General features: G+C 60.7%; 1 protein-coding gene across 10 annotated transcripts in view; it reads left to right on the plus strand.

Annotated features, from left to right (window-relative positions):
• GSE1 (Gse1 coiled-coil protein) overlaps positions 1-17,631 on the plus strand; it is a 504,329-nt gene that overhangs the window by 474,115 nt on the left and 12,583 nt on the right. For all 10 annotated transcript variants that reach the window (XM_073015620.1, XM_073015622.1, XM_073015623.1 and 7 more), the window contains 9 exons: positions 2,385-2,584; positions 8,008-8,180; positions 8,515-8,712; positions 9,439-9,630; positions 10,058-10,362; positions 10,980-11,307; positions 14,845-15,464; positions 16,689-16,801; positions 17,053-17,323. In XM_073015620.1, coding sequence (XP_072871721.1) covers positions 2,385-2,584; positions 8,008-8,180; positions 8,515-8,712; positions 9,439-9,630; positions 10,058-10,362; positions 10,980-11,307; positions 14,845-15,464; positions 16,689-16,801; positions 17,053-17,323 — 2,400 coding nt within the window. The remainder of the gene's footprint in view (positions 1-2,384; positions 2,585-8,007; positions 8,181-8,514; positions 8,713-9,438; positions 9,631-10,057; positions 10,363-10,979; positions 11,308-14,844; positions 15,465-16,688; positions 16,802-17,052; positions 17,324-17,631) is intronic.

Raw genomic sequence — 17,631 nt, forward strand, 5'->3', positions numbered from 1 at the left:
GGCACCCCCTGTAAGCAGCAGTTTTCTTTGGCGAGTGTGTGTGCCCACTCCGGACGCAGTGAAGCGGGGAGAGGCTGCTTCTGCCCCTGGAACCAAGGCCAGTTCTGAACAGAAGTCGGGGAGGATGCCGGGAGCCGATGGGCTGGGGTTCTCCTGGAAGGGACATCTGACCCCTGCTTCTGCCATGCCCCGGGCTGCGGGTGCCTCCCAAGTGGGGCTTTTGCAAACAGAAGGTGCCCAATTGTACCTCACCGCCTCAGACAGCAGCACCTGTCCCCGTGAGCCCAGGTGTGAGCTTGCGCAGCGGCTGTGACGTGTGGCTGCCCGGACACACGGTGCTGCTGGTGGGTGGACGTGTGTCTCCTCCTGCTGGAACCTGCCCCAGCGGACACTGTGCTGTGATACCGTAGAATCCAGGGCCACCTCTGTGGCCTGCCCTGTTGGGGACCTTGGCCTGTGCTGGACACTGGGTGCTGTGTTTGGCTCTTGGGGGTGGAGAGCTTCCCTAGGCCTGTGTCAGGGGCTTGGGGAGGGTGAGCTGGACACTGACCTGTGTACAAGTTCACAACCGTGTGAGCGGCATGGGATCTCCCTGCAGGCCGCAGGTCAGCTGGAGTTGGGGGTGTGTGTGTGCAGCTGTGCCCCCCCCGAGCCTCGTGAGGCTGGGCTCTTGACCCAGAAGCAGCAGAGCTTCCGGAGCCCCAGGCCCAGCCCCAGGCCCCACCAGCAGCCGCAGCCTCTGGGGAGCTGCTCTGTCCTCAGTCATGGGGACTTGACCCCCACAACAAGGGGTGGGGGCTGTGGAAGTGAGGCTGGCACCTGCTTGGGGATAGGAGGACTCTTGGAGCAGGTGCCTTTGGACATCCTCACCCCCACCCCTGCTACCACACATGCTTGGTCCCTTTCTGACCTGGGTGGGAGGGAGGCAACAGAGGGGAGCCCTGGTCTGAGAAGGCAGTTTTGCTCTGTGATAGAGGGAGCCCCCTCCCTTAGGGCCTGGGAACACTTCTCCCTGTCCTCCCCTGTCCAAACCCCTGCTGCACCTGCCCGTCCACACCCCCTGCCCTTGGGGTATCCTCTTGGCTGTAGCCATCTGTCACCCAGGCCCTGAGCCCTCCTGCCTGCCCTGCACCCTCCCCCTGCTACCAGCGGGGCTGCAGCCACCCATTCTCCCATCCCCACGGCATCTGGGGGGCTCTTTCTGAGACGAGGGGCGAGTTCTGGGGTAGGTCGTGGTGGTGGTTGTAAACAGCGAACCTAGGCAAACCTCCTGACATGCATCATTAAAGATGGTGAATTACATCTCAGTTTCTGAAATGTAAAAATAAAACTCCCCCAGGGTCACCCTGAGTGGCTGCCATTTGGGCTTCCTCAGCCACCACCACCGCACTGCGTCCCTGCTTGCCTGGGCCCCGTTGAGGGGTGCTGACCACCTCTTTTTTTGTTTTGAGATGGAGTCTCACGCTGTCACCAGGCTGGAGTGCAGCAGCGAGATCTCCACTCGCCACAATCTCCGCCTCCCAAGATCAAACGATTCTCCTGCCTCAGCCTCCCAAGTAGCTGGGATTACAAGTGCTTGCCACCACACCCAGCTAATATTTGTATTTTTAGTAGAGACGGAGTTTCACCGTGTTGGCCAGGATGGTCTCGGTCTCCTGACCTCGTGATCCGCCCACCTCGGCCTCCCGAAGTGCTGAGATTACAGGCATGAGCCACCGTGCCCAGCCAGTGCCGACCACTTTTTATGTTTGTTTCCTGCCACCCTCCAGCCCCCTGTCTCCCCAGTCTGACGGGAGCCCCCAGAGGGGGTGCCATTTCCTGTGACCCCCACATCCCCCAAGCACATGGGGCTCCCTGGGAAGACTTGGAGGCTTGGAGTCTCTGCTGCTCACGTGTGCAGCTGCCTCTCGGCGGGGCAGGGTCCGTGGCCCGGCTGGCCTGTGTGTCCTGGGATGTTCACAGACCACTGGCTCATGACATCTAGAAACACGTGTGTTCTCTAACTCCGGGGCTCCATGTCTGTCCCAGAAGGTGCTGCCTTCGTCTCTCACTCAGGGATGTCAGGTGCTGGTCCTGCCTGCCCTGCCCAGGCTCCTTCCTGTCTGGTGGCAGTGGGCGACCCTGGGCACCAGAGCATCTGTGCTTTGTGCCACATGACCAGGGTCAGTGGGGCGAAGGGATAGGGAGTGCCTGGGGTAGACTGAGCTGCTGACCCAGTTGGGCCTCAGGAGGGGTGTCTCCTGCCTGCCTGTCTTGGGTGGGGGCCCACGAAGCTGGTAGACCTGGTGCTCTGGGTGCCTCACTTGGGGCAGGGGGACAGCTGGAACTCAGGTCCCCAGCTGTCACTGCTTCTCCCGCTCAGACCACCGTCTTCTCCTCCACAGGGTCCTCACTGAGCAGCGAGTCGTCCCCCGTGTCCTCTCCGGCCACCAACCATAGCTCCCCTGCCAGCACACCCAAGCGCGTGCCCATGGGCCCTATCATCGTCCCCCCTGGGGGCCACAGCGTGCCCAGCACACCCCCCGTGGTGACCATCGCTCCAACCAAAACCGTCAATGGCGTCTGGAGGAGTGAAAGCCGGCAGGTGAGTGGGGCGGGGCAGGGAGCCCAGCATCTTCTGAGGGGAGGCTGGATTCAGGCATCCGTTGGGGGCTCTGGAGCTTTCAAGGTTGAGTTTAAATTCCAAAGACACCCCCTCCCCCACTCTGAGTTTCCGTCTCCTTCCCTGCAATGGGAGGTGAGTGACAGCGGCACCCTCCTGGAGGCCCTGTGCGGGTGAGTACCTCGGCCCACGCATCAGTCTGCCCAGACTGTCGGAAGAAACCACCCGCTGGGGGTGTCCCGTTATTTTCTCCTGTTCTGGAGGCCACAAGTTCACGATCTGGGGGCTGGCAGGGCTGGGTTTCCCCAGAGGCCTGTCCTGGGTTGCTGGTGGCTGCCTTCTCCCTGGGTCATCTGTGGTGTCTCCGTGTCTGGGTGCTGATCTCTTCTCGTAAGGACACCAGTCAGTTGGTTTAGCGCCCACCCTCATGTCCTCATTCTCATTTAGTCACCTCTTGAAAGATTGTGTCTCCAAATGCAGTTCCGTTCTGAGGCCTTGGGCGTCAGGGCACCAACACACGGATTTGGGCGGGGGTGGAAGTCCGGTTCACAGCTGTAGCACTGTCAAGCCGTAAAGTGGCGTCTGCACGCCGAACACCCGGCAGACTACCTGTGACCGTCACAGTCTGTGAACTCAACAAAGAATTGAGATAGGAAAGATCCCAGCCCAGAAGCTATCAGAACAAGACATCTGGTGGGTTTTGTGTTTCTGTCTTACTTTTGGGGCTCCCGGCGGAGGCCCCTCCCCAAGTTTTCAGGGCTCCTCATGTCCGTGCGCCCCTCGCGCTGTACTGGGCCTGCCTGTGTGGAAGGAGCTGGCGCTGGGAGCTGCTCTTCCGCCCCTGCCTGGGGCTGGCGCGTCCCCTGGTGGCTACCTGCAGCTCCCCCAGCCCGCATGCCTGGCGCGCAGCCTGGAACGGGCCCTTCCTAATTAAAAACGATTCTCCGGTGCCGCTGTCGCCTGGACTTTTTTGCTGAGTTCCCAGAGGGACGGCCCCACTTGGAAATACTAATTAAACCACAAAGAAGGTGGGGAGGAGGGGAGTGGTACTCCCCTGCACCAGCCCTCTTTCCCGGGGGCCGGGGAACATGGGCGTGGGAGCCACCTGGTCATCATCAGGGCCTGTCTGTCCTCTATCCCCAGAGGTGTGGGAAGGGAGCCAGCCTCAGTTCACAGGTGACAGCCGCCGGGCAGGCCCTGATCCAGGGTCGCAGTGGGGATCCCTGGGAGCCCTGGACTGGGACCCCCGGGGCCTGACGTTGCCTCTGCTTCTTTTCACGCCTTCCCTGGCTGAGAGGACAAACCTGCCCGGGGTCCTCATCTTGCTGGACCTCCTCTGCCCCCGAAGCCTCTCGTAGTTTCACTCATGCTTCATGTGAGGTTTGGAGACAGCAGGGCAGGGCGTGGCCTGGAGGGTGGACCCAGACCAGAGGGGCCTTCATACCCCACAGGGCTTGCAGCAGCCCAAGGCGGCCCTGTTTCTGGCTTGAGGGAGGGTGAGGGAGTTGTTACCACCTCGCTGCCTCCAGAGGCCACCCCCCAGGGTCAGCCTTGACCACAGGGGCCCTGAATCACGTGACTCAAACAGCTGAGGCTCCTTGCGCCCCACTAGTGGGGCCTGGCTGTTGGTGCCTGCGCCCGCACTCACGGGAGGCCGCTTCCCTGCCCCAGCCTGGACCAGGAGCCTCTACCGGCCGGGACCCTGCACCCAGCCAGTGCCTTGACCCCGACTGGAGCTCCTGGCCTAGGCCCAGGACGCCTCGAGGGGGTTCCAGCGCCTTCCTTGGTGACGCCTCCACTCTGAGCTGGTCCCTCCTCGGAGGGTCCTTACCGCCTTGGGAACATTGAGCAAGCCCAGGGCAGAGCAGGGGCGTGACAGCCCTGCTGCAGCAGTTTCCCACCTCGGCGCTTAATGGAACATGGTGCCACCAGGGAAGGCGCAGGGCTGGGAGCTGGATTAGCAGGTGATGTACGGCTCCCCGCTCACTCGGGCACAGAGGCTCAGCGGGGAATTTAATCCTCTCAGGGAGCGGGGAGGTGGAGAGAGGGCTCCCCTCCCACCCTGCCCAAAGCCTTGGCCACGAGTCGTGAGGGGCCTCCGAGCCCGCAGATGCAGGTGGGGGGCGCCAGGCCGGAGGCTTTTCGGCCCCTTCTCGGGGTCACCGCTCTCTCCCAGGTAGTGGGAGCTGCGAGAGGAGAAATGAGATGAAAAAGCCTGTTTTAAAGCTAACAGGGCATGTCCTGCCTGTCTGACTGTGGAACCCTTGCTCTAATCACCGGAGAATGACGGATTTGCCTCCTCCCCTTCTTCCCCCCACCCCCTCTGCCCCTCCTCCACCTTCTTTCTTTCATCGTTGCAGCTGCGGCTGCAGCCGCTGCTCAGAAATGAAAAGCTGCCCGCAGATGCGCCCTGATGGGTCTGTCTGTGAAGACGGCAGTGGGACCCTGGCTGCTGCTCTCGGGGTGCCTTTGGGGGTAGCTGCCGAGCCTGCCGGGCCTTGCCTGGGTGGGGGGCAGCCCTATGCCTCACTCCAGGCCCCGCTGACCTAGTTCCCAGGTGTCTCTGCCAGGCTTGGCCGGGTGCCAGCCAGACGGAAGCCACAGACATTTGGGTCTGGCTCACCGGGCCCCTGCCCCGCCTGCTGGCTGCCCCCCAGCCTCCTGAACTCCCTGTTTGTCCTCAACCAGGCCAGGAAGGTGCCATCTGGCCTGTGAGCAGGGCTTTGTCCTCGGCTGAGGGGAAAGGGGTTCAAGGGCCGTGTCTGGGCCGAGGACAGGCCCCTCCTTGTGGCGGGGCGGCTGGGGCCCTGTGCTCTGCCGTTTGACCTGGCCTGCGATTCAGGCAGCATGTGGAGGAGGGCGGCAGGCCTGGGCTGTCGGCAGCTTCTCCCTGGGTGCCGTACTCGGGTCGGGTCTGTCCTCCAGCCCTCTTCGGACTCTGGCCACCCAGGGCTGGGTGATGATTGAGCTCCTTGGCTATCGTCTCCCTCCTGTCCTGGAGGCCTCACCACCAGCCTGGGACGGGGAGTCCAGGTCCCCCGGGTGACTGAGCAAATGACGTCCCTTTCTGGGAGTTCAAAGGCCCATTAGCTTTGGGCCTGGTGTTCACTGGGGTGTGCTACCTGGATACTGGGGGGCCAGGGGCCACTCAGTCTCGTTCAGTCCATCCCAAGCCCTGGGGACAGAGCTGCTGCTTCGTGCTCCATTCCTCAGATGTTTGACCCTGTGCGGGGTAGGGTAGGGGTGTGAGGCAGGATATAGAAGCCAAGCCTGGAAATGGCCTCACGGGGCTGGGGTAGATGGGCAGGCTTGGCGATGCACCTGCCATGTCCAGGCCCCCACCCTGCTGGTACATCCACTGCATGCCCGCGCGCAGCTGTGCCATCACCTCCACCGCCCATCACCTCCGCCGCCCATCACCTCCGCCGCCCATCACCTCCGCCGCCCATCACCTCCGCCGCCCTGAGTCCCCCGCATGCCCGTGCGCAGCTGTGCCATCAGCTCCGCTGACCTCTGAGCAGGTGCTGTGACGGTCACATGCCATTGATGTGTGCACGAGGCACGACAGGATGGCCCAAGGTCAGGTTGGCCCTTCGGCCACTCCCCCACTACCCCGGTTGCTGACACAGGCTGGAGACCCCAAGACCAGGCGCTGGCCCCTCAATAGGACGTTCCCGGCCCCACGCAGGGCGCCAGTGCCCATGTGTACCTCCCACCCTCGAGACCAGCACCCTGGAAGGGCAGGTCAGAGGTCGTGAACCCAGGAGGACCCTGCAGAGAAGGGGGGCTGGGGCTCAGCCCGCGGGAAGGGAGCAGATGCTGCCTCTCATTGAAGATTCCAGGCGGCGGTGGCAGCAGCTCCTCCAATTAATCCTCGCTGACTGTCTCCTGGAGGGTGGAGAGTGGGGGAGGCGCCAGCCGGGGCTGCCTGCACTGCCTCTGCGCGGGTGCCATGTGCTGCTGCCGGGCCACCGTCTGCCACCGTGAAGATGGATGGGCCCAGGAAGAGGGGCTGGGGGGTCAGGGACACAGGCACGGCCCCTGGGAGACAGATGCCTCTCCACAGTGGGGCAGATCTCAGAGCCCCTGGGCCATCATTCCTGCTGATTTTGTGGGGAGACGGCCACAGCCTCCTTGTTTTTTGGGTGTTCGGCATTTCGTGGCTCAGGGAGGCAGAGCGGGGCTGGTGCTCTTCAGGAGCGCGGCCCGCCGATCAGCAGTCGTTACCGGACGCGGCCACATGGAACGTGAGGAAGGGCCGGGTTCCCGTGACTCTGCATCCCTGGGAAGCTCGGAGGGGCCAGCAGGGCCATGGCCCTCAGATACCCCCAGGTCAGGGTAGGTCTGGGCAGTGCTGTCCCCACATGGGGGAGATGCTGGGGCTGAGAGTGGCTGCCCCGGTGACAGAGTGACACCTGGGTTGGCAGCTATCCAGAGTCTAGAGCACAGCCCCCATCTGGGCGGCCCTGAGCCCTGCTCTGCCTCCCGCTCAGTCACACGAATAACAGGAACAAGAAGACCTTTTCACGCTCTGGTTTCTCCGGGCTGGACCCCGCATGGATGGGTGCGCAGGGTGGCCTGTGTGTGGCTGGGGGTGGCACGGCCTATCCTTGGACTTGGCAGGGACCTCAGCCAGAGAGGTGGGCCTTGGGCCACTGCCTCCTCCTGCTTTGTGCCTAGAGCAGACCCCTCATTTGAGTCCTCTGGGTCACCTTCCCAGCTACACCCAGGTCCACTGTCTGTCCAGGAGCCTGGGACAGGCGAGCTGTCGCCTTCCCTGCCCCACCATGTGTGTGAAGGCCAGTACCCCAGCTGGCCAGTCAGGGCCCAGCTGCTGCCTGTTCTGGTGGACTCCAGGGCCAGGGCCACCGCAGGAGTTGGTTGGGGGCAGACCAGCACCTTCAGCCCGGGGGCAGTGCCAGCTTCCTATGGCCTCTGTCCTCCACGTGGGCACTGGGGCCAAGACATCTGAGGTCAGGTGGGCAGCTGTTGGCGCTGTTGACGTCTTGGCTACATCGTGGCACTCGCTTCATGGCGTGCTGGGTGCCAACAGCGTCTGCTTGCCCTGGTGTGTGTCTGGTGTGACCTTTGGATGTCCACACCAGCAACAGTGGAGGCAGGAACCCCTGCCGCCCTGCATCCTTCACCTGCGCACATTGTGGTTCTGGGTCGGGGGCGGTTCTAGTTCTTCTGTTGAACTGAGGAGGCCCAGGGAGGGAGACAGGCCCCGAGACTGCTTCCCACACCACATGCACCATGTTTTCTGTAGAAAGCCTTAGGGAAAGGATGTTTCTAGAACATGAACTAAATCTACAGCCTTCCTGTGAGTCAGGAGCCCTGGCTCTGTCCTGTGGGCAGTGGCCTATACCAGGCTCCCGCCCTGACCGGATGCTCTCCTCCCGCAGGACGCCGGCTCCAGGAGCAGCAGTGGAGGTCGGGAACGCCTCATTGTGGAGCCCCCGCTCCCCCAGGAGAAGGCAGGGGGCCCAGCCATCCCCTCGCACCTGCTCAGCACCCCCTACCCTTTCGGCCTCTCCCCCAGCTCGGTTGTGCAGGATTCCCGCTTCCCACCACTCAAGTAAGTTGGCCAGCGGGGACTTCAGTGAGGCGGCTGGGTGGGGACACAGCTCTCAGGGTCTGCATCACCAGGCAGCCGGCGGTCTCCACAGATGAGGCTGTGTCCGCCAGATGGTCGTCAGCCGCTCAGCTCTGGGGACTGCAGCCTTGTCTGTGCCACTCCACACTGAGGTGGCGGTGGCAGCTCACTCCCCCACTGCTTAAGCCCCGTCCTCGTTCTGGGTGCCAGGAGTCAGTGCCAACTGAGTGCCGGGGCGATGCAGGGAAGTTAGCCATCCCCCCATGCGGGAGCGGGTCTCCACTCACCTGTCCTTGCCCATTGTCCCTGCCTGCAGCCTCCAGCGGCCTGTGCACCACGTGGTGCCCCCCAGCACCGTGACCGAGGACTACCTGAGAAGCTTCCGGCCCTACCACACCACTGACGACCTCCGCATGTCCTCGCTGCCTCCCCTCGGCCTGGACCCGGCCACTGCTGCAGCCTACTACCACCCCAGCTACCTGGCCCCACACCCCTTCCCCCACCCGGCCTTCAGGTAAGGCATCCCCCACGCGCCGTCTCATGTAGGTGCTCGTCTGTTCCTGGCAAGACGGAACCTGGCGGGGAAGGGGTTTCTTACGACCTGGAGCCAGGCTCCCAGGGGAGTGTCTAGAGTAGCCCCTGAAATTGTCCCCAGCTTTGAGCCCAAATTCAGCCCTGATGGCCTATTAGGGGTCCCCTCCTTGTAGACAGTCCCCCTTGGTGACTGTGCTGTCATTCTCTGGCTCCTCCCCTTCTCGTTGGGGGTCCACTGACAGCGAGTCACTGTTAAGAGAGCAGGGCTTTACCCGTGGGAGGGGGGATGCTTTGCCATGTAGCAGGAGAGCCCAGTGGCCCTGTGGCATGGCCTGGGTCCATGGAGAAGCGCTGCACATCCTAGTCAGAGGGGCCTGGAGTCATGACATAGACCACCCCACATCAGGGCAGCCCAGCCTGCTGGCCAGCTTTGGAAGGGCTTGGGCACTTGAACGCTCTATGCTGGTCTCGCTGAGCCAAAGGAGGTGGCAAGCAGTGCCTTGGAACCCCAAGCTGTCGGCACCTAGCAGCCTCCGGCATTAAGGGACTTTGGGGTTAGCAGCAGGCATGGTCTTCACCCCCAGCCATTTTGCCGCATTCCCCACGCTCAGGCAGGTGTGTGTACCTGGCTGAGGCACACCTGTCCACAGGGCTGGTTCTTCCCCTTGGTTTGTTTGCTGCTCATGGCCCTGTCTTCTCCGCACAGGATGGATGACTCCTACTGCCTGTCCGCCCTGAGGTCCCCGTTCTACCCCATCCCCACCCCCGGCTCCCTGCCCCCGCTGCACCCATCAGCGATGCACCTCCACCTCTCCGGGGTCCGCTACCCCCCCGAGCTCTCCCACTCATCCCTGGCAGCGCTGCACTCGGAGCGCATGTCCGGCCTCAGTGCGGAGAGGTAAGTGTGTCTCAGGCCGAGGAGCCCCTCTGCCCTCCCTGTCCCTTGATGGCAGCTGGGCAGAAAGCCTGGGCTGGAACCTGACTGGACTCCTTGGCCATGCCTGTCCTCACAGTTTGTCCACCTGCCAAATGGGACAATGATCGTTCAGGCTCTGTGCTCTGAAATAGCACCTGTCTCGGTAGCCGTGGTCTCCTGCAGTAAACCTGCAGGCCGAGGAGCTCTCGGGGGTGCTTGGGGGTTTTGTAAGCTGCTTTGATTGTATGAACCTTAAGTTCTTCCTGCACCAGTGAAACCCTGCTCACCTCCCGTCGCTATTCGGATTAGTGCCCTGGCTCCTTCGTGGTTATGCTTTTAAAGGACCTGCCCCAGGTCCCTCTCTTGCTCCTGGTGCAGCAGAGCCCCCAACTCTTTCCATGTGCTGCAGGCTGCAGATGGACGAGGAGCTAAGGCGGGAGAGGGAGCGTGAGCGTGAGCGTGAGGCTGACCGCGAGCGGGAGAAGGAACGTGAGCGCGAACGCGAGAAGGAGCGCGAGCAAGAGAAGGAGCGTGAGCGTGAGAAGGAGCGCGAGCTGGAGCGCCAGCGGGAGCAGCGGGCCCGGGAGAAGGAGCTGCTGGCCGCCAAGGCCCTGGAGCCCGCCTTCCTGCCTGTGGCCGAGCTGCATGGGCTGCGTGGCCATACCACTGAGGAGCGGGGCAAGCCCTCGGAGCAGCTGACCCCAACCCGAGCAGGTGCCTGGGCGTGGGTGGGCTGTGCTGGGCAAGGTCTCAGCCACCTGCGGGGAGGAGCCCTGAATCACAGCACCTGCCGGTTGCCGTGGTATAAATGTTCCCCAACTGCGTTCACCCTGCCTGGCATGGCTGAATGTGGAGCAGGGAGCAGAGGGCATGTTGGCACATGATATAGACACAGTGGATGTAGGTGACCCCCAGGAGGACAGTTGTGAAATGTAGCTGGGGCATTAGGAAGGGATAAGTTTTGAGTGCTTTGTTGATTTTAACATAATTTATTTCGTTGTAAGTTTACGAAACAATTATTTAGTAATAACAACCGGCTTTTACGTGTTTCCCGGAAATTTAATAGTCTGTTCTTTGAGCCAGTGTGAGCTGGCTCTGGCACCGCAGTGGCTGGGCAACAGTTGTGCCAGCCACAGAGCGTTTCCTTCCAGGGACAAGACAAGCTTCTTGAAAGCTCCCATAGGGCCCCTTTTGAATATCTTGGTTCTGGCTGCGGGAAGAACCCTTTGGAAGGGCTCTGGTTTCTCTGGGCAGTTGGGCGAGAGAAGATGGGAAGGGAGCATGCTGGCCCACGTGACTGAGACCCTGCTCGACTGCGTTTCCCCCCACAGAGAAGCTGAAGGATGCCGGCCTGCAGGCGCCCAAGCCTGTGCAACACCCCTTGCATCCGGTGGCCACCCCACACCACACGGTGCCGAGCCTCATCTCCAACCATGGCATCTTCTCTCTGCCGAGCAGCAGTGCTGCTACCGCCCTGCTGATCCAGCGCACCAACGAAGAGGAGAAGTGGCTGGCGCGGCAGCGGCGGCTGCGGCAGGAGAAGGAGGACCGGCAGTCTCAGGTGTCGGAGTTCCGGCAGCAAGTGCTGGAACAGCACCTGGACATGGGCCGACCCCCGGTGCCGGTGGAGGTGGAGCACAGGCCAGACAGCACCACCAGGTGAGTGAGCCCCAGGAAGGAAGGAGGGCTGAGCCTTCACGTTCCGATCTGTTCAGCGTGTATTGAGCCCCTCCTGTTTGCCCGACATCCTGCCCCAGCATTTCTGCCTGCCTCTTTCATTTCTGTTCTTTCATCTTCACATTATAATGCCTGTCTTGCCTATGGGGAAGCTGAGACTGAGGAAGAAAATGGGTTGCTCAAAGGGATCCCCACCAGTAAGTAAAGAGACCAGTCAAGTCCGTGTTGAGAGCCAGGGCCCTGCCCACGCAGCCTGGCCCAGTTCCCAGGAGGCCATTCACAGCAGAGGAAGACTGCAAGGTGGAAGTTTTAATTACTAGTAATACCTGTTCTCTCCATCTTCCTCTGCTTTTGAGCCTGGCCTTTTTTTTTTTTTTTTTAAATTAACAAGAAGGAGACAGCTTTTGATTGGGAAAAAAATGAGTTTTATTGCTTTTGTAGTAATAGTAAAACACATGCCCATTTTCTAACCCTTTATAAAGCATTTCCCAGGAACCTGTGTGGTGGTCCTTGGGACCCTGGCTGCAGACAGGTCTTTTGAGCTGGGACCCAGTGCCCCCAGGCCTCCCTGCTCCTGCCTGCCCTGGGATACCTGCCTTGGGGCTGTGCTGGTCCCAGGCCCCCACCTCATATCCCCCCAGGGCTCACTCTGAAGGGCTGAGCTAAGACCCTCAGCCAGAGTTGGTGGGGATGACCTGCCAGGCTTCCATAGTTCTGCTCCAGGCCCAGCTCAGGGACCTAGGGACACTGCTTCTGTTCCCTGAGCATCAGTTTCCTCAACTCTCCACAAAGGAGGGTGGATAGGATGATTTCTGAGCATTTTTCCAGCTCTCAAGGCTGTGGTGCTGTCCTGGGAGAAGAAAGCCTTGGGCTCTGGGACGAAAGCGCGTTGCGGTTTAAAATCTGTCCTCCCTTCTGCCTACCTCCGTTATCCAGTAGGGCAGTGACGGAATGTGCCCACACTGATCAGGGCTGACTGGGAGTGACTGTCAGCAGGCCACAGCTGAGTCTCTCTGTGGCTCACGCTGCCCAGCACAGTGGAAGTGAGGTCCTTTCTGCCTCTCCCAGTCCCCGAGGCCTCTCAGACTCAGCCTTGCCTGCTACCCAGAGGACTGAGGGCAGCCAGCTCCCATCTGGCAGGGCCTGATAACATCAGGGTACCCTGACTCCTGTCAGGCATCTTCTTCCTCAGGGCTCCCCAGGGCCCCAGCACAGGTGTTGTGACTTTGCCCACCCATGGACTGCTTCCAGCCAGTATAGCTGCCCCATTAGGACCCGGGGGCATGATGGGAAGCAGGGCCTGGCCCGGGCCGGGTCTCCCCTGGCTGCAGTGGTTCCCTGTGGCCGGCTGCACACGCGGCTTTACTGCATTGGGAAGTTGGGGGCCTGACAGGGCCCTCATGCTCCACGCTAGAAAACTGTTCAGTGCTTGTGGTGGCACATGACATGTTTATTTCCTGCAGGTTTTATTCCTTTGCTGTTTACTTAAGACACAGCTTCTTCCTGTAGTTCCTTGTTGTTTTCTGCTGAGAGGGACAGCAGCATCGGATTTGTCCCCTGGCCTGGAGTCTGGAATAACTAGGGAGAGTCTTGGTGGCTGTGTTTAAACAGGGCCCCCTGGGCAAGCTAGAGATCCCTGAGTCTGGCCACGTGCCTGCCATGGCCTCTACCTCTTCCTTCCCCTCAAGCCTTGCCCAGGGTCACTGTGCAGTATTGGTCCAGACATCCTGTGAGTATATCTCCCTTTAAAAAACAGTAAGATAGCCAGGCACAGTGATACATGCCTGTAGTCCCAGCTACTCTGGAGGCCGAGTCCATGATCGCTTGAGCCTAGGAGCTCTGGGCTGTAGTGTACTATACCCACTGGGTGTCCAAGCTAAATCCAGCACCAATAAGGTGACCTCCTGGGAGCGGGGGAACCACCAGGTTGCCTAAGGAGGGGTGAACCAGGCCAGGTCAGAAGTGGAGCATGTCGAAACTCCCGTGTTGATCAGTAGTGGGATTGCTCCCGTAAATAGCCACTGCACTCCAGCCTGGGTAACACAGCGAGACCCATCTCTTAAAAATAAACTTTGGAAAAACAATATTAAAAATAGGCCTTTGAGTAGATTAAATCTTGTTTTAATTGCACTGAGGAAACAAGTCATTTAGTGCACCTAAGGGGCAGCTTCTTGTTTAATGGAAGGGTTCTGATGTTAGAAATCCCTTCTTTCCCTCCCTGCCTCAGCAGGCCTTAGCCTGGGTCCTTGAAGACACTGTGGCCTCTGCCACGGGACACTTCGGGTCGCTGCAGTTCTGACAGGGACCACTGGGGGGCAGTCTCGGCACAGGCCCCATACTGACTGGGAGGATCTCCATTTCACAGTGGGTTTGGCTCTGGCTGGGCAGGCACTGGAAGGTTGCTTGTGGCTGCCTGCAGGGACAGTGGGGAGGAAGGAGTACTCACCCTGTGAAGGTGGCCAGCCTGCCCTGTGTCCCTACAAGGCACAGCAGGAGGAGGGTGCTGGTGGCGGGGCCACAGCCCAGCATATGTGAGTTTCCCCATGGAAAGTGAGGATGAGCGCTTGCCCTTAGGGGAATTCAGGCAAGCAGGTGGGAAACTTGACCAAAACTGGGTCTGTCCCAGGCCTGAGAGGGTCTCTGCCTTCCCTAGCAGCTTAGGCCGGGAGCCTCCCTGTCCTCTTGGAACAGCCTGCACATACCTGCCGCAGGTGTTGGAGGGCTGGGCGTGCTAGCTCACTCCTGTAATCCCAGCACTTTGGGAGGCCAAGGCAGTTGGATCACTTGAGGTTAGGAATTCGACACCAGCCTGCCCAACATGATGAAACCCCATCTACTAAAAATAAAAATAATTACACAGGCGTGGTGGCGCACACCTGTAATCCCAGCTACTTGGGAGGCTGAAGCTGGAGAACTGCTTGAACCTGGGAGGCAGAGGTTGCAGTGAGCTGAGATTGCCCCACTGCACTCCTGCCTGGGTGACAGAGTGAGTCTTTTTTTTTCTTTTTTTTTTCTTTTTTGAGACAGAGTCTTGCTCTGTCGCTGAGGCTGGAGGGAAATGGCACGGTCTCAGCTCACTGCAACCTCCGCCTCCCGGGTTCAAGTGGTTCTCCTGCCTCAGCCTCCAGAGTAGCTACGATTACAGGCGCCCGCCATCATGCCTGGCTAATTTTTGTATTTTTAGTAGAGATGGGGTTTCACCATGTTGGCCAGGCTGGTCTCGAACTACTGACCTCGTGATCCACCCACCTTGGCCTCCCAAAGTGCTGGGATTACAGCATGAGCCACTGTGCCCAGCCAAGTCTTTATAACTTAAAAAAAAAAAAAAGAAATGAAGGACAGAAACCATGGTCCTTGGGGTGGAGCATGTGCCCTTCCCTGCAGCCCCGCTGGCACTGGCTCTCTGATGGCACTGGCTGTGCCATCCGGGTCATCTTAGGAGTGGCAGGCAGCCGGGGAAGCCTGTGGGTGGCTGAAGGGTCTTTTCTCCCTGACTGACGGGCTGGTTTCACTCCCCAGGCCAGGACCAAACCGTCACGAGCCAGGTGGCCGCGACCCTCCGCAGCACTTTGGGGGGCCACCACCTCTGATTTCACCCAAGCCCCAGCTCCATGCTGCACCCACGGCCCTCTGGAACCCCGTGTCCCTGATGGACAACACCTTGGAGACACGGCGGGCCGAGAGCCACTCTGTGCACAGTCATCCGGCTGCATTTGAGCCCAGCCGCCAGGCAGCCGTGCCGCTGGTGAAGGTGGAGCGGGTCTTCTGCCCAGAGAAAGCAGAGGAGGGGCCACGGAAGCGTGAGCCCACCCCCCTGGACAAGTACCAACCACCTCCGCCGCCACCACGAGAGGGAGGGAGCCTGGAGCACCAGCCCTTCCCGCCTGGGCCTGGGCCCTTCCTGGCTGAGCTCGAGAAGTCCACCCAGACCATCCTGGGCCAGCAGCGGGCCTCCCTCCCACAGGCAGCCACCTTCGGGGAGCTCAGCGGACCCCTGAAGCCTGGCTCGCCCTACCGGCCCCCAGCTCCACGGGCCCCCGACCCCGCCTACATCTACGATGAGTTCCTGCAGCAGCGCCGGAGGCTGGTCAGCAAGCTGGATCTGGAGGAGCGCAGGCGGCGGGAGGCCCAGGAGAAAGGTCTGCCTCCCCACAGACCCCGACCTGCTCAGGGAGAGCTGCACAGTGGGGACGGGGAGCCTGCATGCCAGCCACCTGCCCCTCTGTCCACTCCTGCTTTCTGCCTGGGGTAGTCCCAGGCCCCAGGTGGCAAGTGCACTGGCTTCTGTGTAGCAACATGACACCCTTGTAGGGGAGGCAGACCCTAATCCCCGTGCCTGTCCTGCCTCGATGCAAATTGTCCCAAAAAGCCAAATCAAAGCCCACCTGTAAAGACAGTTCCACAGACAAGCACGATGAATAAGTGATGAGCCGGAGGCTAATAAGATAGTTTTAAATATTAATAGTGCAGCATAACAGAAGAGCCAGCCCTGGCCCAGCGGGGGCTCCACATATGGGGCTGCTGTCACCAGCTGCAGCAGGTGGGCCAAGGGGTGAGGAGGTGGCAGCTGGCACTGCCCTGGGTCAGCATAGGAGGTCAGGCACTTCATTCCTGTTGCTGCTTGGGGTGGGGAGTCCTCAGCCAGCAGCTCCCTGAGTTCTCCAGAGAGCCAGGAAGAGCAACCGAGCAGGCCTGGGTGTGAGGAGGGGAGCAGGGGCTCCTGCCCAGTTTCATTTCTGACGCTGAACATTCGGGTCCCGTCCAGTGCTGAGCTCAGCCTTCTCTTCACTAGAAGCTGGGGCACAGGCAGTCTTCCTGCTTGTTGGTCTAGGCTGAATGGAGGGCCCAGCCGAGTTTCTCTCCCCTGCTCTCTTTGTAAAGGAGGAGGGAAATACCCGAGTGCCCCGGGCAAGGGGCTCTGCTATTGTTCTCTGTGCCTTTGAGAGCTCAGGCCTGTGTGTGCCTGTCCCCTCCCAGGGGATGGACTCAGATGGCCGCAGCATGGGGGAGTACGTGCGCACAAGCAGTCCTGTGTTGCTGTGGACACAGCCCCAGGCCTGTATGATGAGTGGTTCCCTGCCAGGGGGAGGAGGGAGGTCTTGTCGGCCCAGGGGACCACCCAGCCACTTGGAGGCCCCTGGGAGCCATGGATCCCAGGGAAGCCTCGTGCCTGCGGTCCTGCAAAGCCCCAGGACTGGGTTAATGTTGGTTTCCACTTGGGTTGAAAGGAACTGGCCTTCAGGGTGCTCAGGTGCCAGGAGGCCTGGCCTGATAGGTGGTCTGCACACGTGAGCCCCTGCGGGCATGTCCACTGGACAGATGAAGGCTGTTTGTCCGGTTCAATACAACCATTTCTCCATCAGGGTACTACTACGACCTCGATGACTCTTATGATGAGAGCGATGAGGAGGAGGTCAGGGCCCACCTCCGCTGCGTGGCCGAGCAGCCGCCCCTCAAACTGGACACGTCCTCCGAGGTACTGAGCTCTCCTCCCCATGGACATGCTCTGGGCTGGGCTCTTGGTCCTAGCGTCCACACCCTGCAGTCCACCCCACTGTTGCTAGGTTCTTCCAGAAGTCCTGGCGGGTTCGCCCCAGCAAGCTCCTCTGCCACCGGGCACAGCCAGCCATGGCACACACTTCGAGGACCCCAGGAGGGGACCCCGGGACAGTGAAAGCATACCACTGCCAGTGGCTTCAAACTCATTTGTTTTCTTTCCCAATCTAGAAGCTAGAGTTTTTGCAACTTTTTGGCTTGACCACCCAACAGCAGAAGGAGGAACTGGTGGCCCAGAAGCGCAGGAAGCGGCGGCGGATGTTGAGAGAGAGAAGCCCGTCGCCCCCAACGGTTCAGAGCAAGCGGCAGACGCCTTCGCCGAGACTGGCGCTGTCCACCCGCTACAGCCCTGACGAGATGAACAACAGTCCCAACTTCGAAGAAAAGAAGAAGTTCCTGACCATCTTCAACCTGACCCACATCAGCGCCGAGAAGAGGAAAGGTAGGGCCTTGCCTGGGTAGGAAGGTGGGGGCTCACTGGGGTGGAAGTGGGTTTCTGAAGCCGCGGGTGGGGCCAGTGGACTCCAGGCAGGATCTGGGATCGCTCAGCCTGAGGCCGCCCCTTTACTCCTCCCGGCTCCCGGGAACAGCCTCTCTGTTCTTACACGCCCTCCACAGCAGCCTTACCTGGCAGGCTTTGCTCTGAGAGCCCTACCATCTTGAGCTGAGGACTACCCTTGTTACTCATCTATCTCCCAGCGCCCGAGAAGGCGCTCTTTGAGCCGAGTGCTCCAGTGACTGCACCAGGCG

Source organism: Chlorocebus sabaeus, chromosome 5 (assembly GCF_047675955.1).
Source record: "Chlorocebus sabaeus isolate Y175 chromosome 5, mChlSab1.0.hap1, whole genome shotgun sequence".
NCBI classification, from domain to species: Eukaryota; Metazoa; Chordata; class Mammalia; order Primates; family Cercopithecidae; genus Chlorocebus; species Chlorocebus sabaeus.